General features: G+C 46.9%; 1 protein-coding gene across 1 annotated transcript in view; it reads left to right on the forward strand.

The window, feature by feature from the left end:
• The window catches only part of LOC143694626 (uncharacterized), a 120,182-nt gene that overhangs the window by 48,042 nt on the left and 44,877 nt on the right, over positions 1-27,263 (forward strand). Inside the window, exon 3 of the mRNA XM_077182005.1 lies at positions 24,685-24,779. Within this exon, the coding sequence (XP_077038120.1) occupies positions 24,685-24,779 (95 nt within the window). The remainder of the gene's footprint in view (positions 1-24,684; positions 24,780-27,263) is intronic.

Here is a 27,263-nt window from a genome sequence, read left to right on the forward strand (position 1 = left end):
GGGTATCAGGTTTGCTCTGGCCACACTTGGTTCAGCTTCCATCCTCCTTCAGATACCAGCCCCAGCAGTGCAGTCCTGGAGCCACGCTGCCCAGGCTTTCACGATCCCATAAAGAAAAGGAACAAATCTCTTACACACGGAGCTCTCCAACGGGGTTTTCCCACCTTCTGCCCACCCTGGTGGATGTTAACAAGCTAGTAGATCTAGACCTGCTGATAGAAAGATTTATTTTTAGGGCCTTGATATTTAAAATGATCTGTTATAATTTCATGCTTAAATAACACTAAATAATGTTCCCTGTTTGCACAGTGTAATTGGAAGAGGCGAATAAACCAAACAAACCAGCTATGACTGAGCTTCCTTAGTATTTTCAGACTGAAACAAACAGCAAAAAACAAGGGCTTAGCCAATTTAACACTTTGGGGGTATTTTCTAGTTGGCATTTCACTTTTTCATTTTCACAGGCCAAGAAACATGAGAGTTCTAAAAAGCCAGTGGCTTCTTGCCAAAGAAAACTCAGTTGATCTTAGATTGCAAAAAAAAGGAAAAAATCAGAAGTGAACTTATTGTTTGTTTTTTAGGAACTGGCAGGGCTAATGACTCTGCAAGTGCCATGGGATTTTATGCAAGTGCAGAAAAGACTTAGAAAATATTCAGCAAGTTCATTTAGGTTCCTTTCATGCTTCTCAAATCCTGAGGCTTCTTTATTGCTTCTTTATGTCAATTTGGCACTGCTTGATTTCGCTGCCGCCCTCAACATTATTGCAATGGCATTGCTGTGCTCCATGTGGAGCAGGTCCTGCACTGATCACATCCCATGTAACCTGCCTGGGCTTTTAGGGGATTGAATTAAAACTCCAGCCTTTGGTTGAACCTTTTTGGGGATAGGGAGTTCAGGCCAAGCTGCCATTCCCTGTGTGAAAAGCCCTCGGTGTCATTATTTAGGCAAAGAGATTTTGTGATTAGTCATGAATAGGTTGTGTTCCCTTCTGGAAAACTGCCATTGGAGAGGGATATAGCCTGGGCTGATGAAGCTGCAGCACATCAGCTCATTGGTGTGTCCTTATCTGGCAGGATCCCTCTAACCAAGTGTTCAGAAAGTGTTAGGACAACATTCTTAGGGCAGGGCCAGGAACTGGACATGATGGTCCTTGTGGGTCACTATGATTTTGTGATTCTCCTGTTTGAATGGTGTAAGTTTTCCCTCTGTGTCCCTGTGCTGAGATGCCCCATGGAGCAATGCTCCTGCAGGCTCAGTGATGATGCTGACACACCTGATGAGCCCTGCATCCTCCTCCTGGTTCTTCCCTTTCCTTGCAGTGCCCTGTCCTCCCTCTGCCCCGCCTATCCTGGGGTGAGCAGGCTTCCCCCAGTGCCTCCCCTCCTTCCTGGCTGGTGAAACCCTTCTCCCTCCTCCCTTCCCTGTGCTCCACACAAGCCTCAGCTCTGTTTGTGCCCACATTAGCATTTCTGCTGACTGCAAGGATCGGTTTAATTTCATGGGTGTCATTTCCTTCAAGAAATCTCTCTCTGAGCAGCAGCCCGACGAATGCCTGATAAAACATATTTTCCTACGGTAATGATTTTATGGACCCATAAGTCATGAATTTATTATGATCTCAGCCCCTGCTGCTGATTGCTGTAAAATGCAAAGTAATTAACAGCGAGCGGTAGCAGCTATTCCCACCTGGTAGCGTGTTCTTGGGCACGCTGATGGCTTTGATTAAAGTAATGGCTAAAGTGTACAGCCTGGCTGTAAAATATTAGCATGATTAATGCACTATCCTAAATAAGAAACAAAACTAATGGGCATGGTTTAAGGAATTAAATATATATATGTATATATACATGTATATATACACATTCCTCTCCCACCCTCTAGCTATTGTTCTGGCTCATTTGTGCTTTCTTTTCTGTTAAATAATGTATGGGCTGGAGGACCGGGGGCCAGGCTACAGATGCATATTGCAGTTTCATAACATCTTAAGTGCTTGTGTTAATTTTTCACTCCTTCCTCCTCTTTCCCCTCAACTTGCCATCTCCCATCGCGTAGGGGGAGAAAGATAATCGAGTTTCCTGAACTTGGCCTGAAGTCAGATGTGATTTGATTTGGATTGCAGACAGCCTGGGGAAGTGGCTCCGAGGCTACTTGGAGAGTTGGACATGGTTTGTGGCCTCTCAGAAGAGAAACTCTGGTGCTGTGTTCACATTCCTTTGGCTGGGGGTGATCTCTGGGCTGTCTCAACAGCCGGGAGCCCAGAAGTTTCTCACACATGAAGAATAACCACATCTGTCCAAAAAGCTGCAGTGCTTCTGCTGGGAAAAGAATGCTTCTGATTTTCTTTTTCTGAACAGCCTGAAGAAGTCAGTGACTGGATTTTAGTGGAAAATAAGACCCAAGTCAGATTTCTCCCTGCCACCCTTCCCAAAACCACGATGAATTTGGTTTCTGGCATTTTCCAATGGGAAATTTTCCAATCAGAAATTACTTTGGCTTGGGTGTGAGAGAAGGAAATACACTTTTTTTAAAGACCAGCACTTGGAAAATTTTATTTGGAAATGGAGAAAATGTCTGATTGGGAAAAAAAAAGAAGAAGAAGAAAAAAGGCCTTTCTGACCCATGCATTTTGATCAGCTCTTCTTTTCCTATTTTTAAAGATGTGTACACCAATGTCATCTAATTCCCTCTGATCAGCCTCTACCTTTTCAGGTCTATTGATCTGCTCTAGTTTATGAAGCTCCCAACTATTGGAAAGAAGAGCTTATAAATAACTACAGAGAAACGGGATTCTGTATCACAGGAGTTCCAGCTGTGCTGCTTTTGTTTATCACACAACACACATTTTTTGGAACTTTTCTTAACCAGGAGGTTGCAAAAGGAAGCTCAGCATGCCAATGTCCCCGAGAACCATTGTGTTGTATTGTACTGTGCAAATGGTGTTTTCTCCCTCATGGGATGGAAAGGTTTCTGGGTTTGTTTCTGTAGATAAGATATAAACTCAGTAGTGGTTCTGCTAGTAAATACAAGTAGCCTCAAGCTCTGGTATGTGTCTTGTTGGTCCCTGCAGTAATTTGACAAAGTACCCTTCCAAGAACCTCTTGAAAAGTACAATATGAGCAATTTTGTTGATCCCTCAGTATCTGGAATAGTAGGAAGGGACACTTTGCCAGCATTGGTGTGGGGTTTAGATGTCTCACCCATGTTCAGTGCTGGCCCATCCCAGGAATCAGATGTGTTACTAGGAGGGTGAGGAAAGTTCTCTCTCTAAAACTGCCACTTCTGGAATTTTGGCTACCTTTGGTGGGGAAAAGTGTAGAAAACTTCAAAAAGGTAGAGTCTGTGATTTAAAGTACAGGGGAGCTTCCACACAAGGAGAGATTCATCAGACTGAGATGTGTTGTTTGAGTAGTGAGGCAGCTGGGAGAGAGGGATGATCAAGCCAAGCCCAGTCCAGAGAGGAGTAGGATGGTTTGCTGTATCTTGTAATGTGGGTTACCCAGTGAACTCATTAAGCAAAAAGTTTAGAGAAAATGAAGGTAAGTCCATTCTCCTGACATGCATAATTACATATATATTCCATCATCACTTGCTGCTGTGGAGTCCAAAAGAGGAGGGTGAATAGATGTGAAGCAGCACTAGATCATCATGGAAGGCAGATCCCTGAGGATGCTGAATGTAATCAAAGGGTTTGCAGCAAGAAGAGAATCATAGATATCCTCATTTGCTTTCCCCCTCTCCCTCTTGGGAAGGCTGTGGCCATGTTCTTATGTCTGCTTTGGCTTCTTGTCTGGTCTCAAAGACTGAGTGCTGGAGGGTGTGGTTGGACTGACAGCACTTCCCTTCCTCAAGAATGGACGTCCCCAGTCTTCTCCCACCACGTGAGACCTTGTGTGCTGGATGAGGAGGGCAGGTGGTGAAGGAAGGGCAATGATGCTGGAGTACCTCATGATTCCCACCAGGACCATCTGGCCTGGGGGGCGTGGAGGACACCACAAGCCCATGGGGCTGAGGCTCTGGCCTTGAGAGGTAAGAGCCAGGTGTGTGGATGTCATGGCAGCCCCGAGCTGTGACAGTGCCATAGCAAACCCTGTGAGGGTGGTGTGTGGTGCCTGGGCCAGGAGAGGCTGAGCCTTTTCATCCCTCGTTTGGGCGCTGTTTGAGTCGGCTGCCGCAGTCAGGCTGCAGGGTCATATTTGGAAGGCTTTCTCAGCAGTGCACACATGTTAATGATGTTTGAGGAGTAGTTTCTGTGGGAGACCTGGGAGCCAGGCAGCTCTGCAAATCAGCCCATTAGTATTTTTAAAAGAAAACCTCCATCCTATAGGAGCTGCTTTGGCCTCTGGAGACGTGCCAGAACTGTATCCCAGACTGCACCGCATCCGCTTCTATTAGATCTTTCCCTCTCTCCTTTTATCCACCCCTTTTCCTTCCCTCCTGCCTAGAGCTTTCTCTTGCTTTTCTATCCAAAACACACTTGAGCTGTTCCTTTGGAAGTTTGCACAAGGATAGGTTGGCGTTTACTTTTCCCCCTGCCGTCTCCTTTCTCCTTTTGGAGCTAATCACCCCCACGAAATTGAGCTGTAATTCAGTTGGCAGTGGTCAGATTGAGCTGAACATGTGTGCTCCAGCACATACCCAGATTCTTGCATCAACAAAAATGAGCACAGACAGGCACAAAGCAAAGGAGAGGTGGCGTGGCCTTGTTTAAAACACACTCGTGCAGCAGCGTCAGCCACCTGAACAAAAGCTGCCTGTCTGCTTTTTGGAGGTGGGTGAAAGAAGAAGTTATTTGGCTTGATGTGCACAGCAAGAAGGGGAGATGGTGCTTCCCCCCTCCTCCCCCTGCCATCTGCAGCTTGGTGGCAGGTAGAGGAGGTTGCTTTGGTGGGGAGGATTTGTAGCTGCCGTGAGTCAGTCAGTGTGTCAGGGTAAATCAAGCCTGACGTTTTTAACATCTTCCCCACACAAAGAGGGGGAGCAGGGGGGAACAGAGGAAGCAATTGTAATTTTATGTCTATATCCTGCTCGACTAATCAAGGTGAGCAAGAGACTTGCCAGCCAGAGGTTTTCCTCTTGTTAGCTTGTTCATTTCTCTGCTTTGCCTTTCTCCTTCCTTTCCTGGACTACTGTAGCAATCTCCTTTGTAGGGAAAGAAGGATCCAGCTGATCAATGCTAGAGGCTTGGAGACAAATGGCTCTTGCTCTTCCAGACTGTCTCTTGCAGCAGGTCTCTAATTAGATAAGTGAAAACTCATGGAAAAACACATTTTGGCAGAGGTTTGACTACCTTTGACCCTGTGTCCTGCCTCCTCACTCCTATTCAGACCCTAAACTTACTGTTAGCCCTGCTGGCAGGGCTGTAGTGCACCACTTCCTCTCCCGCCCCTCTCGGCAGCACCTTGTTCAGGTTGGACAGGCCTACAGGTGAGCTATGGAAAGAAAAAATATCTGCATCATGAGGGGAAGGTAATTCCAGGAGATTTCCAGCAGCAGCATGGCTTTAGAGCTGTGCTTGGTATGCCTCTTGTCTTGCCTCAGGCATGTGCTGCTGCAAAGCCTCCCTGGGCCTTTTCCCTTGCTGCCAGCACAGCTCTAATCCCAGGTGGGCTAATTCCCTCTGGAGAGCAAGGAGAGGAAGGGAAGCAAAGTAAATTCATAGACAGGTGCCACTCTTCCATTGCCACAGCCCAGAGTATGGGTGTAACACATTAGGTGCATCCTGGTTTGAATACTGGGATTAACAGGGTGCACTTCCTTGTGCTGGGAGCCATGATCCATGGGATACTTGGTGGCAGTAAGAGGGCTTGTGCTCCAGGGGAACAGCCTGGCAGCTTCAGAGCTGTCTTCCAGCCCATGGCATGGGCTGTCCTGAAGGTGAGTGAGGTGGATCCTCATGGTCCTGCACTGGAGCTGTTGAGCAGCATTAACTCTGGCCTCTCTCTGCTGTTCTACCCAAGCAGTCAACAACAGATTTTGACTTTTGAGCCAAGGCTGACAATTTCCAGTCTGACTTGCCCAGTGCCCTTTTGTGCTGCCCAGCTTAATGCAGATGGAATGTATTAAATTGGTGAAAAAGCCCAAAAGCTGCCTGCTGGGTCCATGTGCTGGCAGGGCAGGGCAGCATCATTAAAATTCCTGGTGTGCACAGAAGTGGACTAAGTCATCAGCACAGGGCAGGGAGCCTCCGAGTCCTGAGTGCTCGTGCTGATTTACACTAGCTGGGGAACTGGGCCAAATCTGTCTCGTTCAATGAATGATCATTCAATTTTTCTCTCTGCTATCAAGCCCTTAAACAAAAGCCAATTGAAATCAATGGGAGACTTTCATCATTTTCAGGGTTATAGGCCTAAAAAATTGGATGCTTCGGGAAAAAGCAGGCAGGGGAAGAGAGAGGGAAGAAGGAATAAATGCTGCTGTAACATTATGGCTTACAACAGAAACAGATGGAAGTGAGAAATGCTTTAGTTACAATTCTCTGGCAGCAACAATTCAGCAAAGCTGTACATGGAGATGTGTACATTGAAGAGCATCCTTCCTTATGCAGACTGCTCTGTGGGTGCAAAGGGAGCCTGTCCCTCTGTGAATCCCATCTCTGCGTGTCCTATTTCTATATGTGATTAACTTCTCCACTCTTCCATTGCAGTTAAAGTTATTATTAGTGGTAAGCACATGCTCCACAGCTGGCTGTTCCACACAGAAATGCAGGAGGAAGTGCTGCCTTCTGCTCCCAGAAACCAGCAGGATTTTTTTTTTCTTTTTCTTTTTTTTTCTTCTTTTTTTTTTTTTTTTTTTTGCAGTAGCTGGAAGAGAGGGAGGTTAATATCTCATCCAGCCTCTGGCTGTATTTTGATAAAATCCTTTGTCCAATGACTGCAAAGCATTTTGCACATACAGCAGGATAAATCCCCTTCAGACAGGTATTATCTGGCCTATTTTTACAGCTGAGAATTTGCAGCCTTCGGAGCCATCCGAAGGCGCTGCCTGCACCTTGTGATCTCCCCGGCTGAATGAATGTGTCAGGATGGGTGCTTCAAACCCAGCCCCAGTTCCAACACAGCCCTCCAGAGTGCCTGGGTACCTTAGATCCTTCCTCCTCAGCCTCCCCATCCCTATCACAGGTATGACAATCATCCCTTCCCCCGGGTAAACATTTCATTATGCGCTGCTGCCGAAGCACCTCGGAGGGGAGAAGACCTACAGATAAGTCTGCATTCTCATTTTGGCTGTGTTTGTGTGCCTGTTTTCTGCTTTAACTGCTCTTCCCTTTCTTTGCCTGCTCATTAGTTCTGCCTGAGTGCAGGACCTCTCCAAAAAATGCAGTGTTGGCAGTGGGCATGAATTCTTAACGACTCTTGTCTCTAATGACAGAATCCAGGGCCAGGCAGGCAGTCTGCTTGCTGGGAGAAGGAGAGGCAGATGAGACTGTGGCTCTTCCCCTTGTCATGGGGGTGAGTTTGCAAATTCACGGGAGGATCTGCAAAATATGCTCAGGTCTTGGACTGCCTCTCATGCTGCAAGGAGAATTGCTTGAGATGGCAGATGGAAAGAGATGCCTCTCGGGCTGTGGAAGGTGTTGGATTTGTTTTTAAAGCTCACTCTGGCCTCTCTCTGCTGTTCTACCCAAGCAATCAACAACAGATTTTGACTTTTGAGCCAAAGCTGAAAATCTCGAGTCTGACTTGCCCAGTGCCCTTTTGTGCTGCCCACAACTTAATGCAGATGGAATGTATTAAATTGGTGAAAAAGCCCAAACAAAACAATACAGCAATCAGTTCACAGGAGAAAAAAAACAGCTGCCAAGGGTTCAATTTTACTGAACAGGAGAAGGACTTTTAATAATGGAGAGATTAAAACTTATTTTTAGTAGTGTTTTTGTTGTCTTCCTTTGTTATTCTGTCCTTGATTCAAAGTTTCCTTCACTTTTTTTGCAGATGCAGCTTTTAATGTGAGTTTGCTTTTCTTTCACAGGCCATTTTATTTTGTTTAAAGAAGAAGGAACTCTTCACAAGTTAGAAGAGGTGAGAAGAGAAAGACAGGTGAATCCTGCCTAGGTGCCATTCTTTCTATTTCATTTAATGTCAGGCATAAGAAGGAAAAGACCCATTAAAAATCTTTGATTTTTGATTTTAAGAGCCAAACCAAGGAAAATTACAATTTTCATACTGGTGATGAAATCCTAGATTTTCATTTTGGTGGATTTGTGCTGAAACGTCATTTGGTGGAATTGTTATGTTCCTGATGAAATCTCAGTAGGCACTGAGAAAATTTCAAGTTGATTGTGGGATGACCAATCCCTCTTGAGGTTCTGGTTATTTCTTTTGATTTGCCCTGGTCTCTCCTTCCCACTTCCATCCTTGCTGATGCATTTTTCCACTCCTATTCCTGTTGCACTGAAATTTCCAGCACCAAGACTATTGAAATGCCCATGAGGTATTTCCTTCCTTGATGGACTATTTGGGTTAAAATCTTTGTGAATCCCAGAGATGTCATCTTATACTGAGTTACCTTCATTTCACACACTGTTGCTGGAAAACTTTTCATTTTTATGCTCAGAGTGCTTCACTTCTTCTATAAGGAAAGGCAGATTCTGGCACTGGAATATTCCATGTGGCCTGTGGAGGTTGGCTAGGCAGGCTGGATCTCTACCTGTGTTGACTGCAGTGTTAATTTTGGCTTTTCAAAAACTGAAGTTCAGCTTTTTTGCTGGTTTATTGTTCCTCAGTACCTCAGAATTGTTAAATAAATAAGTAAATAAATAAAAATGGCAGGATTCATTTGGGGAATCTTCAGAACCATAGGTAAACCTTCGATTTGGAGCAAAGAGAAAGTTGGGAAGTATCCTGTCAGGGTTTCTCCTTCCTCCCTCAGTCCCACCTGTGTCCATGGGCCCAGGGAAATGAGCTGGGGTTCACCCAGTTCTGACAGATGAGTGCATGCTGGAACACCAGTGTCTTGCACCTCTGGCAGTGCTCTTGGCAGAGTAATCTGAAAACCAAAGGGTCTCTGGAGCTCTCTTCAGAGCTCTGTGAAAGCTTCTTCTGCATGAAGCCTATGCCATGGCTTTGGAGACGAGACTTGGCCATCTCAAGACCGGAGTGTTCTGCAGGAATGTGGAGCCACCACCTTTTGTGGCACCCTGATGTTCTAGCCCAGCTCTGGGATGAAATATCCAAAATCCATTTGTGATGAGGTCTTTGGGACTCTCTTCTCCATGTGTTGCTGGCAGGAAGTCCCCACTTTCTGTGTGTGCCTCCATCCCCTCAAGCAGGCATGTTGATTCCACATTCCTCTTGTTCTTGAGGGCAGGTTTTAAAATCCTGTCGTAATTATTCACAAGCTTTGATTGGAGCCCACGCTCAGAAACACTATTTGCATCCAGGGAGGATCTGATTATAATTGCTGCAGAGAAGTTTGTTTGAGACTGATTCTGTGTCAGCTTGAGATTTCTTGATGATGCTCTTTGGGCACGAGAACTGTGCAGGCTCAAGGTCCAGAGAAGGGCAGTGGAAGGGACTTGGGGTGTCAGGCTTGGGGATGCAAATTGCTTTTTCTTCACAGAAGGTGGATATGGAAGGAATGCTGGAGAAAGAGCAGAGCAGTAGAAACTGGAATTACCTGACTGGTCTTTGGGGCACCACTGTCTTCTCCACCCTAAAGACTTGAGGAGGCAGCCTGTTTTCTTCAGGGTGGTTGATTTGAATTACCCATTTTAATCATGATTTAAATCAACAAGCAGGAAATCTTGATTTTAAAACCACGTTTTAATCTTGTATTTTAAAGTTCATTTCCTAATGAAACGTGGTTTTTCATTGGTTGGCATAATTTGGAACTATTTTTGGCAAAGCAAAAGGGGACGCGACACCCATACATATTTATTGGTGTGACTGTATAGCTCAATAAATATCTGTTCTAACTTTTACATCTTTTTATTACATTGAAGGAATGGAAAGCATGTAATTTCTGATATAATAGCCATGGCTTTGTTTTTTTACACTTGTCTCAAGCTATATGAGGACAAAAATTAAAATGCAATTAAAAATGCATGAAGAAAGCAGTTAAAAAGTTTGTTGTTGGTATCACAGAGGGCTGGAACAAACCTCTGCAGATAATCTACTCCATGTGTTGGCACTGAGGCAAGATCAATTACACCTTTCCCCTCCACACAGGTGTTTGTTTAACCTTTCCATAGATGTCTCCAGTGAAAAATTCTGCAACTTCCCTGTATCTGTTCTAGGTGGAAAGTTTTAAATCTTTTTTTTTTAGATGTCTAAACTTAAGCTTTCTTTGCTCCAAGTTAAATTATTTCTTCTTCTGTCACTGAACACAGAGAACAATCGACTGCTGTCTTAATAACCTGCAAGCTACTGGAAGATTGTTATGCCTCTGTGCCTTAGTCTTCTCCTTTTTTTTTCTAGGCTGAATGAACCTAGTTCGTTTAACCTTTCCTTGCCAGCTCTTCCTAAAGCTGTGATGGTTTAATTTCTTCTCCTCCAGACTGCCCCCTGCTTTTTCATCTCTTTCTGCATCTGCAGTGAAATTACTTTGGGGGTGCTTCAGGAGGAGAAATTGCTTGCCATGCCGTGTAGGCAAACTGTGGAACTCATTGCTATGGGATACTGTGGAGGCTAAAGATTAAATAGGTTTGGAAAGGGTTTAAACAAAGTAATGAAAGCTGTTCCTGAGCTGTGCGTTGCTGGAAGGCCTTGGGAGATTGGGATAAACAAAGGGTGAAATGCTATGCTCTGCCTTAAGGTTTCATTGCTGGCTTTGGGAAGCTACCAACCCTGCCAGGGGTCATATTGCCATGCACTGCCCTGCATCCATGCTGTTGTGATGTACTGGGAGCTTGTCCCACTGCTGTCTTTCAGGGAAGTGCTGCAATGTGTCCATGTCTTCCCCCAGAGCTTGTCTTTCCAGCCTTTCCAGCAGCTGCCTCCCAGCTAAAAAACAGCTGGAAAAACAGAGTCCAGCTCTGACTCGAGCATGTTGGGAATCAGAACCTCAGAAAACCTGGATGGCAGCAGGGGGGGGTATGAATTTCCTGGGATTTGAATGTTAACCAGATGCTGTTTGGGTAATGTTCTGCTCCTCTGGCAAGCAGGAGCGTGGGGTGGTGCTGGTGACTTTGTGGAGCACCAGGGTGGTTAATGACCCCCAGCCAGGCTGCACCAGTCTGTAAACAGCCACAAGGAAGCAGAAATCTCTCTCTTCTCCAGAGCCACTGCATTCGACAGCTCCCCTTTCATCTGCTCAGAAAGTGCTGAAGTGTTTCTATCTCCTCTTCAAAAGCAATTCTGCACTGCCCAGAGGGGGCTGTAATTCACATGGGGAGCCAGGAAAAAATGATACTCCCCATCTCAGCAGATGAGCATAAACCATGTAAATTCTGACTTCAGCTCCTCAGTGAGATTTAAATGTGATGGTGGGAATGTGGTGACAAGGACTCTGTGGGTCACCAGCAGGATAAAGGTGCACCAGGAAGCCATTATTTCTGGAAAGGCAGGGTTTGGGGGTAGCAATGCTTAGCCCTGGAGCATCTTCAGGGGTGTTTAAAAAGGTAATTGGAATCTGACTTTCCTGTTTGCCAAGCCTCATGATGCTCTCTGGTTTTTGTAAGAATACCCTGTTATTGAAGGTCTTTATAGAACAGTCCCTCTTTGTTCCCATCTGCTCTTGGGCTTCCAAATCCCTTTTTCCTTTTCAGTTCCCCTTATGGAGGGGAGCACTTTCTCAAAAGACCCTGCCTGATTTTAACTCTGCTGAGGCCACTGAAGCACAGCAAGGATTCAAGGGTAGATTCACCATTCCTTGGGGGGAGAATGAGACCAATTCAACATTTAAAGGGAAAGCTGGGATGTGGCTTTTGGTAGGCTGGGGATCATAGAATCCTAGAATAGTTTGGGTTGCAAGGGACTCAGAGATGATCTGGTTGCAGTGAGGGTGTGTGGAGGTGGAATTAGGCAGCAGTGAAACAGTGCTGATCGTGTTTGCCTCACCATGGTGGGAGGCCATGGGCAGAGGGGCCAGGGCCAGCTGGGATGGGCAAAGTGAAAAGCTGCTCATCATCTCCCAGGTGATGGTCCCAAAAGGAGGGTGGTTGTGTCTGAAAGGGACTCATGACAGTCATTGTGTCTCTTGCACCTCCTGAAAAACATTTGCACGAAGAGATGTCTTTGTTTTAAGAAATAATAAAGCTGGGCAGCTTGCAAGCCGCGTGCTTGCTTTCTCCCTGGTGTTCCCGTGCTTGGCAGTGCCTTTGCTTTTGCAGAAGAAGTGTGGATTTGTTTTTTAACTCTTGCTGCTCTGTGAAAGAGAGCAGCCAGAGATTGAACACTTTGGGATTTTGCAGGTAGGCAGGGGGTGGACACCAGTCCTCTTTAATCTTGGGTGCTGAAGGTGATCAGAGCTTTTTATATAGAGCTTTATCTGTTGGCAACTTAATTAACTAATGGTCCCAGAAAGCTCTTACAGAACAATTGATTGTATTCACTTCAATATCGTTATCTCTGTCCTATTGGCACCCAGGCAGTTGTGCAGACTTTTTTGGGTGGTGAAAGCTGGTCATGGTTTCCTTTCCCGACCCTGGTTTTTTATCCATAGGTTTTTGGATTAGAGATTTAGCTTCAGAGAGAATTAAATCCTCTCTGTCTGTGGCTGTGTGGGGAGCACGTGGCTGCAGCTGTAACAGCCTTAGAGTGTGAATGGCACAGGGCAAAGGAAACATGATCAGCATTGTTTCATTGCTGCCTTGCCTCACTGTCTGTGCTCCCCCCCTGACCCGAGGACACACGTGAGAGCAATACAAGATATTCAGCCCCTCATCACGCTGTGTCTTGTCTTTGCCTCTGGCCTGAACCCAGGTCTTCTGGTTACCAGCTTTTGCAATTCTGCTGGTAGCCCTCCTGGTGATACATGTCACGTTGAACTCCCATGTCGTGGGTGCATGTGACAGAGAGAATCACAGCCCTTATTTTAATAAAGCTTAATTCCTCTGCCTCCATAAAAAATATCTATGTAAGAAGACACAGCTGAGCCCTCAGGTCTAGATATGAGAAGGTAGAGGGAAGATCTCCCCCCAATGCTCTGTGTGTATTTAAAGTGCTTTCCCATTGCAGGGGTGTGGACTCCTGGGCTCGTTGGATTCACTGAGTTCTGTGACAGGGATTGCTGGGGTGAACTGGGATTTGATGGGAATTGAAGCTGGCTGTGGAAAAAAGAAAAAAAAATTACCTGAGTCCTCCTCCAACTTCATACTGGGTTGGATTTTGCATCATCTTTGCCAAGGCCAGAAGAAATTCATAATGGCAGCTAGGACCAGAACAAAGAGCTTTAAGACTTGATGGAAGTCTTCCCCTTTTTCCATCCCTCCAGCTTCCTTGGACACCTGGTCATTCCCCCTTCCACCTGCCCTTTAACCCAGCAGCTCATCACCCTGCCTGTCAAGCACATCTTCCTCTGCTACCTCTGTCTGTCCCCATTCTGTCCCTCTGTCCCCATTCCCATCCCAAGGTATCCTGACCCTACTGGCATTGTGGCAGGCTCCTTTCTGGGGCTGAGGGTGGTTGGGTCAGCCCTTCCTGTGTGCTCTGCAATAGAGGGAGCTACTTCTCTTTTTATTAAAACATAATCAAATAGGCCAGCACATATGGTGGTATCTCCATACAGATAAGATTGTGATCCTTCAGACCTGGAAGTGAGAGCCATCCAGATGCTGGAACAACCAAATATTACTTTCTTATACATTTTAGTCCCTTAGTGGGGTCTTCTGGGCTGCTGGTGGCTGGGGAGATGATGTAGCTTTGTTTGAAACCCACAAAAGGTGGGTTTTAATCAGTTTGGCTTCCTGTATGGCTGGGTGAGAGCACCCCAGAAATGTAATGGGCTGCTTTCACGGGCAGCAGCTCATGCTTGATATTTATAGAGAAATGGTGCTTTGAAAAGACCCCGTTTTTCAGCCTCTCCTGCTGTTCTCCAGCTAGGGCTGAGCCTTGCTGTTAATAAGGGAAATGCAGACATTTCTTCACAGTAAAGACAAAAAAACCTCCCCTTTGCTTTCCTTCCCATCTTGTCAGGAGCACCCTGCTGTGCCCCTCTGCTTTCTTCCCATATCACAGAGGGAATGGATTCTCTCTCTCAGTTGTACTCCTCACCAGAGCCCTGGTTGCTGAGTGTGTGTCCATGCAGCCATATCCCTTCAGCTGGCTTTTATTAGCAAGCAGAAAGCAAAGTGCAATGGATTGTGGGGGGGGGGGGGGGGGGGGAAGGAGGGGTTTGGGAGACCTGAGGTTAAGTCTCAGTTGTGTTTTGGATTTACTGTACAGCTTTGGAAGAGTCATTTGTGTGCATCAGCTCTCTACCTGTAAGCATCAGTGTGGTCTGACCGACTTCTGCAGTATTAAATGGTAGTTATGTGTTGCTTTTAACCATATTCCATCCACAGAAGAAAAGGAGTGGGTGTTGAAGCAAGGGTCACTTTGAAGCTGAGCCTCAGCCGTTTGTGTTTCTCAGGTACTTTCAGTAATGTGACCCATGCTTTATGTTACAGGCTGCAAATGCTGCAAAAGGCTATTTTGAGCCCTGGTAGCTTTAATTGAGATCCAGGCTCCTAGCAGTCCTTGCAAAATGAGCGTGACACTCTGTTGTTCTAGTGAAAAAATGGGTTTCTTAAGCTTTTTGGCTGTGCTTTGGATAGACATTTGTGGTCTGAGGTGTCACCGAGAGAACTGGGGCTCTGGCTCTGCAGGACTCTTCAGATGTGTCAGAATTCTGATTTCATTTTCTCTCTGGAAAATCACTGGCCATACAAGAAACTGATGAGAAAATGCTTGCTTAAAAACTCAAGGGATGCTCCATGGCAAACCCATGGGAGGATCAATTTCCCAATTTTCCTCCTGTCTGCAGGGGCTATTAGGAGATTCATTTATTCTGCTTGAAGCCTGTAGGTTTATAAACATAGGCTCTTCTCTTCAGCTGAGCTGAGAAGAACAGTATTTGAATTCTTTTGGGACAGGAGCTGCCTGTCTTTACCATTCAGTTTAGGAGTGTAGCAGAGGGAAGGGGGGAAAGCCAGGGGAGCACCAAAAGGGTCTTGGTTTGTACTGGACTAGGAAAACCTGCATCGAGGTGAGGATGGGTAAAAAATATCACAATGAAACTTGTGCTGCTGCAGTATAGAAGGATTAGAGCTCCTACTGCAGCATCCCTGGTGTAGTTGTGTCGATGAGGATGGGCCTGAGGACATGACTGGGCTTTTAGGCTTAGATAAACTAATTGGCTTTGGAAGGTGGGGCAATGGGCAGCTTTCCCTGGGCTGTGGCAACACTCAAAAGAACATGTTGGCATTTCTGGGGCCTCTGAATGTCACTGGTGTGTTGCAGATGGCTTTGGGCTCATGGCTGAGAGGTGCTATCACAGGGAAACCCACCGTGTCTGAGAGCTTGCAGAGCTGAGGCTGGAGAAAACATGTGGGATGGCTTCTCTGTCTGTTTTCATTTTCCTGTGCCACACTCAGGAAGATTCAAATATCCAGAGACCTGTTCAGTTCTGAGGCCTCAGCCAGTCTGTAGCTGCTGGGGTCACTTTCACCCTGTGGGTGGATTGGAAGGCTCTCACTCCTTCCTGCACACGGATCGAAGGGTTCTGCTCCTTGCCTTGTGAGACAGAATGACGGCAGCCGCTGTGAGAGAGCAGGAAATCATCTCTGTAAAGCTGTCCAGAAAGCCTTGAATTCAGGTACAAGCCTCATGTTTATAGGAACATAAAAGGAACCATGGAAACTAAATATGGGTCAGAGCACCCGCAAATAGAAAAAAAACAGAGGGATTGCAGAGTTACACTAATTTTTCTGCCTTTTGATTTGCTGTGGTGGTTTCAAACCTGCCTGGGGTCCTAAGCTCTGAAGGAGGCTTTGGGATCCATAGGAGTAAGGAATATTTTTGGGAAGGCAGAGGGCAGAAGACTTCATTTAAATGCCTTCCTTAAGTCCATTTAAGACTTCATTTAAGGGTCATGCTGCTCAGTGGTATGTAAGATGTGCTGGCTGTGACATTCCCATTGAGCCCCAAGGGACATCAGGTACCTGGAGAGGAATGAAGAGCTTCACATGCATTGTTGACATGGAACTTAAACATTGCTTCCCTCTGTTCCCTTGTTTAGAGGATTACCCTGTGGAGCTCTGCATGCCCTCCTGGGTCTGTCGCAATGATTCAGCTGCTCTGCAGTCCTCAGCTTCATCACGGGGAAACTTCTTCACCTAGCTGCTGCCAGCATGCTTTTGGCGACCCTGGGTGTCCTGTCAGCTGTTACAGGCCATTAAAGGATTTGTTTCTCGGTGTATGAAAAGGCTTAATTCAATTCTCATTCTCTCCTGGCATTCCTCGGAGGTGAGTGCGTCCCCTCAGCATGAATCCTCCAATGCCGCTAATTGACTTGAAAGTAGCTCGTGTCTCCTTGGAAATGTCACCCAGCCCTTTTCAAGTGCAATTCCAGGCAATCAGGATCAATATGTTTCTTTAGCTAAGGGTATTAGCACATGACTGACAGCCCTGCGGCATTAGCTTATTCATATGGACTTTCAGATGCTCATTTTTCTTCCCTGTCTCAGCTCCAGTCCCAGTTAGGAGAGCTTGGAGCAGAGCCATGCTCTGAGCTGCAGCTGTTCCCAGAGAACTGGTGGGTCCTGGGCTGGCTCTGCCATCCCTGCCCCAAATCCCTGGGCTGCTCTCATTCCCTGCCTCTCAGGTGAGTCAAACTGCATTGCCTCCACCCCCTTGCTCATCACGTCGTGGCCTCGAGGTGCTCCAGAAAGGATGGGGCTGGATTTCTCTGCCCCTGTTAATCAGCCTGGTGCTTCTTTGATGAAAGAAAAGGTGTCAACATATTTTGGCAGCGCCTCTGCCCAGAGAATACTGTCAGTGTATCTGTCCCTCCTCAGATCCCTGCCCCCTTGTGCTCCCAGGGAGGCTGCAGTCAGCAGCAGAGGAATTCCCTTGCTTTCCTCCTCTTGTGGCAATTGTGAGGTGGTCAAGGTGCCCAAAACATTTGGGGTTTTCATTATGTCTTCCATCAACTGGACATTCTTCTGCTTCCTTGCCTCAAAAATGTTCATGAATTCAAATTCATCTTCCCAGCACCCCGTGAGGAAGGGGCGTGCTGCTCTCTCTGCTTAGGTACAGGGGTGAAAGCACTGGGAAGTGAATTTAGAGGAGCTTACAAAAGCACTCGAGACAATGAATTTAATCTGAGCCCAGGTGCCCCTCCCTGAGCCCTCTGCCCCTTCCTTGCCTCTCCTTTAATAAGGCTCCCACAGCTGATGCATCCACACTGCTCCCCTGGAGAGACCTCCCATCCCTTCTGCACCCCAACCCTGCCTCTTTCCTTGGGAAGCAGAAGGGAACTCACCCCCTACTTTGGGAAACACTCAGAAGTCTTACAAGCAACAACTCAGGAACAGATCATAGAATATTTAATGTTTTCAAAGGCAGAAGCTGGGTTGCTGAGAGACCAAGAGCCATGTCCTGGGTGAGATGACATTTCTCAGGCTTGGTTCTTCTGGGTCCCTGCTAGCAAGCAGTGCTCCCAGCTCTCCAAGAGCTCCTCCCTGGCATGCTAGAGCTGCAGGGAAAATGAAGCTAGCTCCCAAGCAGCAAACATTAACATACAGAAGGATGAGATGTGCTGCACTGGAGTATTAGGAAAACTTTGAGGACTTCTCTGCCATGCTGTGACTTGGAGTGCAGGGCTGGTGATGGCACAGAGGATCTGCCCCCACCTGGGATTTGCAACTGCTGCCGAGGCAGAGGTGGGGAATCTGTCAGGGAGCTGCTGAGAGCACGATCCCCAAGGGCACATCAAGAGAGAAACAAGAAATCCTGGAAGTTTTAACCTGTCTGGATACCTGCAGGTGTGTTAGCTTTCCAGGCCCTCTGGAATTAGTCAGTAAGGAGTTAAGGTGTGTGCCCTGTGAGACAGCCAGAGAGCGCATCCCAAACTCCAGCAATCAGAGGCAAAGCAACAATTATTAACGCCTCGGCGTTTAATAATTAATTTAATTGTGGCAGGTTGCTTACGCCCCCGGTTATATTGTGAGCTCAGTTCCAGAGCCCTCAGAGTTGTCAGTCAGCAGGTCCATAGATCATGGCAGCCTTAGCATCATGTCAAGGGGCCTCACTCCATCAGGGATAATGAGCATCTCCCACCGGTTCCTTCCCATCATTCATGTGAGATCCAGAAGTTCATCATGTAAATGACAAACAGTGTTAATTTTCTGCAAATAATTCCTCCAGATGTCCGCAGGATTCCAGCACTCCTTGCCCAGAACAGTAAAATATGTTTGTCTTCCTCCCTTATAATTCATCACCAGGCCCACAAATCTCCCCAAAGTCTCCGTAAACAAAGCAGGATGCAGAGTGCAGAGGATAATAGTTCACTGCAAACATGTCTCTGGGTGCCTCTGTGCTCCACACAAGAAAAGGAGTGGTGGAAGAGGTCCAGAAGTTTCTTCTCATGTGAGCTGTGTTTGACTGCATTTAGTCTTGCAAATACAGTGAGTGGTATGGTCTGAGCCAAGCCTCCCACAAGCAAAGTCATTGTGGGAGGAGAAACTCAGGAGGAATTTTTATGGGTTTGAAATTCAGGTCTGTCATTCTGGAATGGTTCAGTCAGGAGTGAAACCTCCTGCAAAACATATCTGCATCACTAGGGGCCTCTCCAGGAGATCCATGCTTTATCATGGATCCATCGTGGATCTGCATCATGCCGTGTTTTCTGATGAGTACTAAAGCAATTAGCCAGAGCTTTGTTTTTCCAAGCATCTCTCAGCTTACTGGATTCCAGATGCAACCAAAAAATACGTGGAGAGCTGAATTTCAGGGAGGTTTGGGCCACAGAGCACAAGAAGTTTTGGATGAATTTGAAGCTTGGATGAATTTGAAGATGTGATGCAGGAATTGGCTCCAGCCAGTATATCTGGCTGGGAATAGGGCAGACCCACTATGAGGCAGACAGAAAAATGACTGTATTTTTGACTCACACAAGAGGTCAGCAGGCAGCTAGGACCCAAATCCAAGGAGGGTGGTGAAAATCCTGGACTCCTTCTCGTCTTCCAAGTAAGTTCAAAAGAATTTGAGGGTACCCAGCTTGGCCACAGGCTTGAAAAGCTTCTGTACTTGAGATCTATTTGGTTGGATATGCACAAATGTATGTATTGTTTTATTTAGTTGGACATGGGCAAAAACAAGGACATCCCAAAACTCCTCCTCCTCTGGCTGCTGAGAACATCCAGCCATGTGCTCCTGCCTTGCCTTGACACCCATCAAGTGCTAGAGCCAGCCTGGGGGCTCAGTCCTGAGCTCCAGCATGGAAATGGCCTGACCTGGAGACACATTAAGGATGGAGCCACCAGCTCACAGTGAGGCTTGTGTGTGCAGGAGGAGAGAGCATCCCAAGCTCTGGAAGGTCCTGTGAGGGTCCTCTTGCCAGTGGCACAGGGGGGCAGGGTGAGGTGGGTATGTCACCTGACAGAGAGCAGGTGGGCATTGGTCTCTGCTCACAGAAAAGCAGGTGGGCATTGGTCTCTGCTCACAGAGAGCAGGTGGGCATTGGTCTCTGCTCACAGAGAGCAGGTAGGCATTGGTCTCTGCTCTTCTCTTCTCTTTCCCACCACGCTTAACAGGCCCAGCTTTGCTGTGGAATTTTCCTCTCCATTCACCAGCTCCTGCCAGCCCTGGAAGCTGCTGCACCCTCTCCCTCCCTCACTGGCCTTTTCACACTGGAAGGGTTTTTAAAGGTCCTTCTAAGCAGCAGCTGCTCTGTGGTTTTTTGTTTTTTTGGTGTTTTTTTATGATGGGCTGGAAATTAATTTCTTTTTCACTGGCGTTGGACTATCCATTCCCCACGTCACAGAGCAGAATGAGCTCGTAACTCTCCTGACTGCCTCATGGCTGAGTTATGGGGTCTTCTGCAGGGTAGCCCAAAGGGTTTAATTTAACAGTGGATGTTGGAGGAAAGCAATGGAGTTCTGACAACTGTCTAGTGCTTTTGCTGTCAGTGCACTTGGAAAATTTTCCTTAATATCTGACTGAAAGGTTCCTTGCTTTAAATTAAAGGACTTGTCTTTTCCATAGATGGGGAAAGGTGGATGTCGGTTTTTTTCCCCCTCCCTTCTCTTTTTGTTTGTCTGAAGATTGTAACCATGTCTCCACCCTCTCTAGACTGAGCATCACCAATGCTTTCCACCCCTCCTTGCCAACTGTCTCCTATAGATTTCCAGTCACTGCTGTCTGTTTCCCTTGGACTGTCTCCAGTTGCTCACACCGTCTGGAAGATCAGCATCCCAAACTGGACAACAAATTCCAGCTGGGCCTGGAACAGCACAAAGACACACAAGGGTAACTTGGACTACTTGCTCATGACATCTTTTCTGTGCTCTGATCCTGGCTGCCCTTGGCATGATCTTGAACCTGTTCTGGGGCAAGTGGGGTGAAATGCTTTTGTTGCTGTCTGGGCCACCTGTGGTGGTCTCCTTGTCACCACACAGGGACACTAATAAGGCCATCTGCTGTAGGAGCCTGTGTCTGGATCAGGGATGCTCGGGTGAGCTAATGGGAAAGGACAAAAGATGCCTGCTGCTTGCAGGAGCTGGAGCTTGTTAACCCCCCTGCAGATGCTCCTCTGTGTACTTTCCTTCATGAGACTGTTCACAGCCTGGTTTAATGTGCCTGTTAATGGTGAAATTGGTGGGGCTGTGTCCACTGGAGCACTCTTCTCCTCACAGAACTGTGGAGGAGCCATGGGGAAAGAAACAAAGTCCTTGGTTTTTCCTCATCCCTAGCTCTGCTTTTCTGTAATTTACCCTTACAGCCGTCACTAGACTTCATTTTTTTTAAAGGCCCAGCTCATTTTTGGTCCTCTTAATGAGTAACAACATCGTAAGGGCACTGTGCCATGGCTTTGTCTCTCTCAAGGCAGCACCTAATCCTGTAGTATTTGCTCAGCAGAATGGTCACTGCTTTTCCTGGTCTTGCATGGAGGACATGGTATGGATCCAAGCGCAGTTCAGCAGCTGGGCTCTTGCACGAGGGTGATTATAAACTGATAGAATTTGTTATGGTGGAAAAGACCTCTTAGATCATCAAGTCCAGCTGTTAACCCAGCAGTAAAAAGCCCCCAGGTGTCTTGTGGACTAAACTATATCCCCAGGTGCCACATCCACAGGTTTATTGAACACTTCTAGTAATGGTGGTTCCACCACTTTCCTGGTTTGCCTGTTGCAGTGCTTGAACACCCTTTCAGTGAAGGAATTTCTCCTAATGTCCAATCTACACCTCCCATGGCACAGCATGAGGCCACTTCCTCTTGTCCCATCCTTATTCCCTGGGGGCAGAGCTTGACCCCTACCTGGCTACAGCCTCCTGTTGGGGAATTGTGGAGAGTGACAAGATCCCCCCTTGGGGCTCTTTTTCTCCAGGTTAAAGGGCCCCAGCTCCCTCAGCTGCTCCTCATTGGTCTTGTTCCCCCTTCTTGACTTTGGGGTGTGGAGAGCAAAGCTGAGGCGTTGGTTGTGAAGCAGGATGGCAAATAAGAGTTATGAACAAGAGAGAATTTGTTATGGTTGCTTGTAGGCCAGCCTGGTTGGAGGTGGAAGGAAGGGTGGGTCCAGCCAACAGCTGGAAAAGCAGCCCTGAACCTCCTGAGGGAAGGAAGGACTGAGATCTTTGAGTTGTTCTCCTCCTGTTCAGGATTGGGCATGGATCTGGCACACCCTGGAGACCTTACAGCATTCTAGCAGTAGGGATGGAAATGTAGATGTATTATTCTGAGGGTCTGGAGTTACAGCTCCTCAGGTGATGCTTGTGTAACACCTGTCTCAGTGGAAATGACCAGAGAACCTGAGAAATCCCTCTTGTTTCTGAGGAGTTCACCCCCAGCTGGGGAAGGAAATCAGGATAACTGGCTTGGCTTGCCTTCAGCAGTGTATTTTAGGCAATCATCTATTTCTGGCACCACTTGGGCACCACAAGTTCTGTGGGACAGCCCCTGTCTCTATGTCAAACTCATCTCCTGGAGTCAGGCGATTAGATGATGCTCTTTTTTCATCTAAGTGCTTTTTGTTTTGCTTTCTAATCTGTGGAGGGAAGCTGGCAGATGTCATCTTTAAAGGTGAGGAAAATGGAGCCAACATTTTGTATTCCAGAAATCTCATTATTTTCCAACTAATATACTGATTTTGGATGCTTGGGGTTTGGCAGCACTGCAAGGGTCATTGCTGAACAAAGCAGAAGCAGGCCCATCCTGGAGAAAGCCTGCCTGGGTAAAATAAGCATTTTCTAAGAGTGGAAAACATGAATTCTCTGGGTCATGTCAAAGAACGAGGCCTTGTGGGTAATTTCCCTTTGGCTCTGACTTGATGAAAGCTTTTATAAAAGGAAAAAGTGTGTTTTAAGAAGTTACTTGATACTTATCTGTCCGGAGTGCTTTTCCCAGGCTGGATTTGGGGAGGGATTATCTCAGATTTTCATTTAGTTCTGAAATCCTGGGTATTGGTTTTATAAACTAAAACCCCTTCGCAGCAGGTTGCTTGTTCTGTCTTGTTGTTTTAGCTTGATGCCTGGGAAGGAATTTAAATTTCCTGAACGGATGGAGCCTGCGCCTCGCTGGGGTAAATCAGCATCGTTCAAATATTTAAAGGCAGATGCATCAATACTGGCAGCTGAGGATCTGGCTTACTTTGATTAAAATCTGATCAAGATTACTCAGCCTTGCCAAGGGACTTGGATTACCAGTCTATAAAAAGAAGAGGAGGAGAGGAGAGGACATTAAATATAAAAATAATCCAATGAAGGACGTTAAGCTAAACTCACTGCAAATTGAACAATAATGAAAACATCCTCCTTAAGCAGGTGGAGGGCAGCAGGGCTTGCAGGCAAGCAGGAGGCTTGGAGGTGGGGTTGAGGTAGAAATATTGCCCTGGGGTTTCTCATGGGCATGGCCTCATCTTTTAAAGGCAGATTTTTTTTCAAAAGAGGGCCTTGCTCATTAAAAAAACCCCAAGGAAGTGCTGTGGGAGGAGATGTGGGTGACAAATCCTTCGGAAAATCCTTGCCTCTGCTTCCTCAGGAGACCTGGGCTAGTGCCAAATCTCACTAGCAAAGAGGTGATTGAAGCTGAGGAACAGAAAATCAACTCTTACAGATTGCAGAATGTGAAATGTGCTTTTGTCTTTAGGGCTTCTTACAGGGGTTGAATTTCAGCTCTTCCCTTCCATCACAGCATTTTTTTCACCCTGGTTCTTCATTACTTTTTAAATGTAAAGCATACTCAAGGAATGTTATTTTGCCATGGGATTAGGCTTGATAGCCAGTGACTGATGGGGACATTGCACCAAGCTCATTGCTTGCTGAGCCATTTCAGGAGCCTGTCCAACCATTTGGCACGTGTCTAGATTTCCCAAGATTTCTTATGCTCATGGTCTCTAAACCCTGGGCTAAGGAAGTGTCCCTGCCCATAGCATGAGGTTGAAACCAGATGATCTTTAAGGTCCCAAACCATGATTCCCTGTGCTCCTCTGAAGTGCTGTAGCTATTATTAGGTCAGGCACACTTGGATCCTAAACTTGTTGGGTTTTGAAACCCCCAGATCCCACTGAGATCAGCAGATTTTCCCCTCCTCTTTACGGAGCATGCTGGCTAGCTGGAATGGGAAGGAAGCACATCCTTGGTGATCTCTGCAGAAGGCATGTTGATGGAAGGAGATCTGGGGGGCGTGCAGGACTTGAGTGTCCTTCTTACAGGCCATGTAGGGGGATGGAATATAAGAAAATAAAGGTAGTGTAGAAAGTAATCTCACCCCTAAGGAGTTTCAGCTGGGCCAATTAACAAAGATTAGGAACAGGCCTGACTTTAACAGGCCACAGCTGTGAGCAATAAGAAGAGTTCTGTAAAAGAGTGGGGTGGGTGGGTGAGAAGGGAACTGGAGTCAGTGGCTGCTTTGTGAAGAAGAAAGAGTCAGTGCTCTGAGGAGCTGCCCAGGAGAAACACCAAGGAGGTATGGAACTCTTGTGATAAGGAGACAACAGCGTGGAACCCCTGCAAGAAGATGACCCCAGGCCACAGTGAGCAGGATGCACAGAGCGCTGGATGGTCTGAGACTGGAAGATGCTTTGACCGTGTCAGAGGAGTCTGGGAGCCTGAAGATTAAAGCAGCTATAGAATCCTCAGATGGTTTGGGTTGGAAGGGACCTTAAAGATCATCTTGTTCCACCCTCCCTGCCATGGGTGGAGGAGGTGACTTAAAGTGACGCATCCCAGACTGCTGGAGGGAAGGAACAGGATGGCTGTGGGACCTTCTGGGCAGTTATGTACAGGATGGTCAGGGACACTGCCTGGGTGCCCCAGCAGTGATGGCAGTCTGTCCCTTTTTCTGTAATCAGAATGAGGGTCGGATGAGGATAAGATTGTGTTTTAATAAATATTTGTTAGCAAGTGCCTTCCCCTCCCCCCTCCCCTGTAATATTGTTCATTCTCCTTGCAGGAACACGTGCATTGTTCAGCTTCTGTTCCTCCATGTGTCGTGCTCCATTACTCCATCTCACAGAGCAGGAGGAACACTGCCAAGGCTTTTTCTGGGAATTTGCTCTGGTCCTGCTACTTCCCTGGTGGTGCTCAACTGATGTGGTTTGTTTGCAGGGGGAATAAAATGCTCAGCTGTCAGCTCCTGAATGGCCTGTCAGAGACCAGGGCAAGGACCAGCCCCTCCTTCAGCTCTCTGTTACACAGCCATGGTAAGTTTTGGGCCGTGGCTTTTGGGAGAGAAAAGTTGCTAAGCAATAAATGTGACCTTCTCACTGTGTTTTAAAAGATGTGAGACTTTGCTTAAGGCATCCTTAGGATAAAGGTTCTTCCCCCCCAACCTTTCTCTGGTGCAAAAACAGGGTCTGCAAGTGGCTGTGATACCCTGTGAAGAGGCAGCCCTGTCTGAGGTGTGATTGTACTCTCATGGGGTGTGAAACAGTGTTTAAAAACGGGGATAATTGCAATGCACTGGTGAGCATGTTTTTTCAAACCCTTGCTTTCTTGCTGGAAACAAGATTATCCTTACCCAGACTGAGTGGCTGCAGGGAAGGTGGAGCTGCAGTGGTGCCTGGGCTGTGCCTTGGGTAACTTGAGGCTGAATTTTCTGATGACTCAGAAGGGATCCCAGCAGCCCCTCAGCTGTTTGCAGGTCTGAGGATCATTGGCACTGTGCTTATGAACCAGCACTGCATTGAGCAGGGCTGGGACCAAAAGCCACCTCAGTCTCAAACTGCCTATAAAACGAAGCAGCTGAGGGTTCCCAAGTGTCAGGTTTGCACTCACAGGCAAGTTCCAGAGAAATAATAAGGTAGATGCTTATTATTTAATAAGAAGGTTCTTGCTGCTTGCTTCAGGTTCTTTCAGGCCATGGGAGGGAGCAGGGGAAATTTGAACCACCTGATGTACATTAGTAATGAGATATTAATGTTGTGCATGAACAGGGGCTTTATTACTCCAGGAGCTGGTGGTACTGAGTATCTTATACTTTCTGATTTATAATTCCTTCCTGATCTAGAGTCTTTGGTCAAACATCTTTGTGAACAAAGCCTGAGGAATGGGATGGGAAAGCCCCTTTTTTCATGGGACATGCCTGCAAACCTCTGCTGCCAGGTCTCAGAGCTTCAGAGCATTTGGTAAGCAGTGGTCAGCAGTTTGTGTAGCTCCACAACTCACACCTGTGCCTCCAGAGCCTCTGTGCTTGCTCAAGAAGTGTTTCCCCTCAGCTCTGACTCTTCAGGTTGTTCTCTGAGCTGTGCTTAAACCCTCTGTCCCACCTGGATTTCTTCTCTCCAAGAGCTGGACAGGGCAGCTGCCCATGTTCTGTTGTAGCACCCTTCCTTCTTGCCTTTTTTCCCTGAGAAAAGAGGGTTCATGTGGGTTTGGCTCCTTTTTGCCCACCCCTAATCACTTTCCACCCTGATGGCTGATTGCAGCTCTGTATGTCAGAGACCTTCAAGATAACGAGCTCCTACCAGCTTGATATAAATAGATGGCCAGGGAGAAGACTTTATCTTTGCCCCTCTGTGCCAAAGGACTTCAATCCTTATCAGTGCAAGAGCATCTGTGCGTGAGAGAATGAGGAACAGAGATGTCATGAATGCCTCTGGGGGAAACTGTTCTTGGAGACAGTCCCCTACTGCATCCTGCAGAATCCCACTGGGACGTGTAACTCCATGGGAAATGGAAGCATTGCTGGCCCTGCTAGGGGCTGAGCACTGTGTGAGGCTTTCTGTTGTTTGTTTTCCCTGCATCCTTTAATCAGAGACTAGGAGAAGTGATGTGTGTGGTGTTGCCGGCCTGACTTAGAGCAGGAAGCACAGGGACAGGAGCCTGGTACTGGAGCAGAGGATTGCAGCCTGATTCCCAGGGGGGTGAGGCTGTTTTAGCCTCTGGCTGGTTGATGGGGCATCTTTCTCCTCCAGCAGCACTTGTTTTCCCTGGGGAATAGCCCCTGTTTCTAGGATGGTCCTCCAGCTCATCACCCAGCTCCCTTCCTGCCCTCTTTGCCTTTTGCAGAAAGCTGTTTAATCAAGGGTGTATCAAAATCCATCTGTCTACACTGGTGTCAACAACTTGGCTTCAGGGACATTTTAAATCATTTTCTAACTGAATTCTGTAATGGATTTTATTGCTGAGAGAATGGAAAGCAGGGCAGCAAAGGTGTTTTAATTACATCTGACTGTGGCATCTTGCAGGCTTGCCCTGTCAGTCGTTCTGGCATGGCACCATTTAGAGCCTGCTTCTGCCAGCATGGGCACATTAGCTGGAGGGGGGTTACTGATCACAGAGGAAATCATTGATATTTTACTACTGACGTTATCTTGGAGCTGTGTCTTCTTTTTCTACCTTGCTTTTGTGGCATCAGCTTCTCCTGCTTTAGAGGATTCCAGTCCTGTATCATGTCATTTGGGGGCAGTGAAAACCAGCCACTTGCCCTACTATTGTATGGGCATCACACTGGGGTGGAGCAGAAGTGCTTTGCTTGCTCTGAAGAGAAGCTGTGTTGCTGCAAGGGAGATGTCTCTCTGAACCCTTTCCCCAGCTCACAGCTTGGTTTCACAGCCTGTTGACATACAAACAGCTCCCCTTTTTCTGGGTCAAGCAGGGGAAGATTGAAATGCTGTCTCCAGCAAGACTATTTGGGGGAAGAAGGAGGGAATGTGACAGGACAAGGCCGAGGGTCTCACTAGGCT

This window comes from Agelaius phoeniceus, chromosome 8, assembly GCF_051311805.1.
Source record: "Agelaius phoeniceus isolate bAgePho1 chromosome 8, bAgePho1.hap1, whole genome shotgun sequence".
Taxonomy (NCBI): Eukaryota; Metazoa; Chordata; class Aves; order Passeriformes; family Icteridae; genus Agelaius; species Agelaius phoeniceus.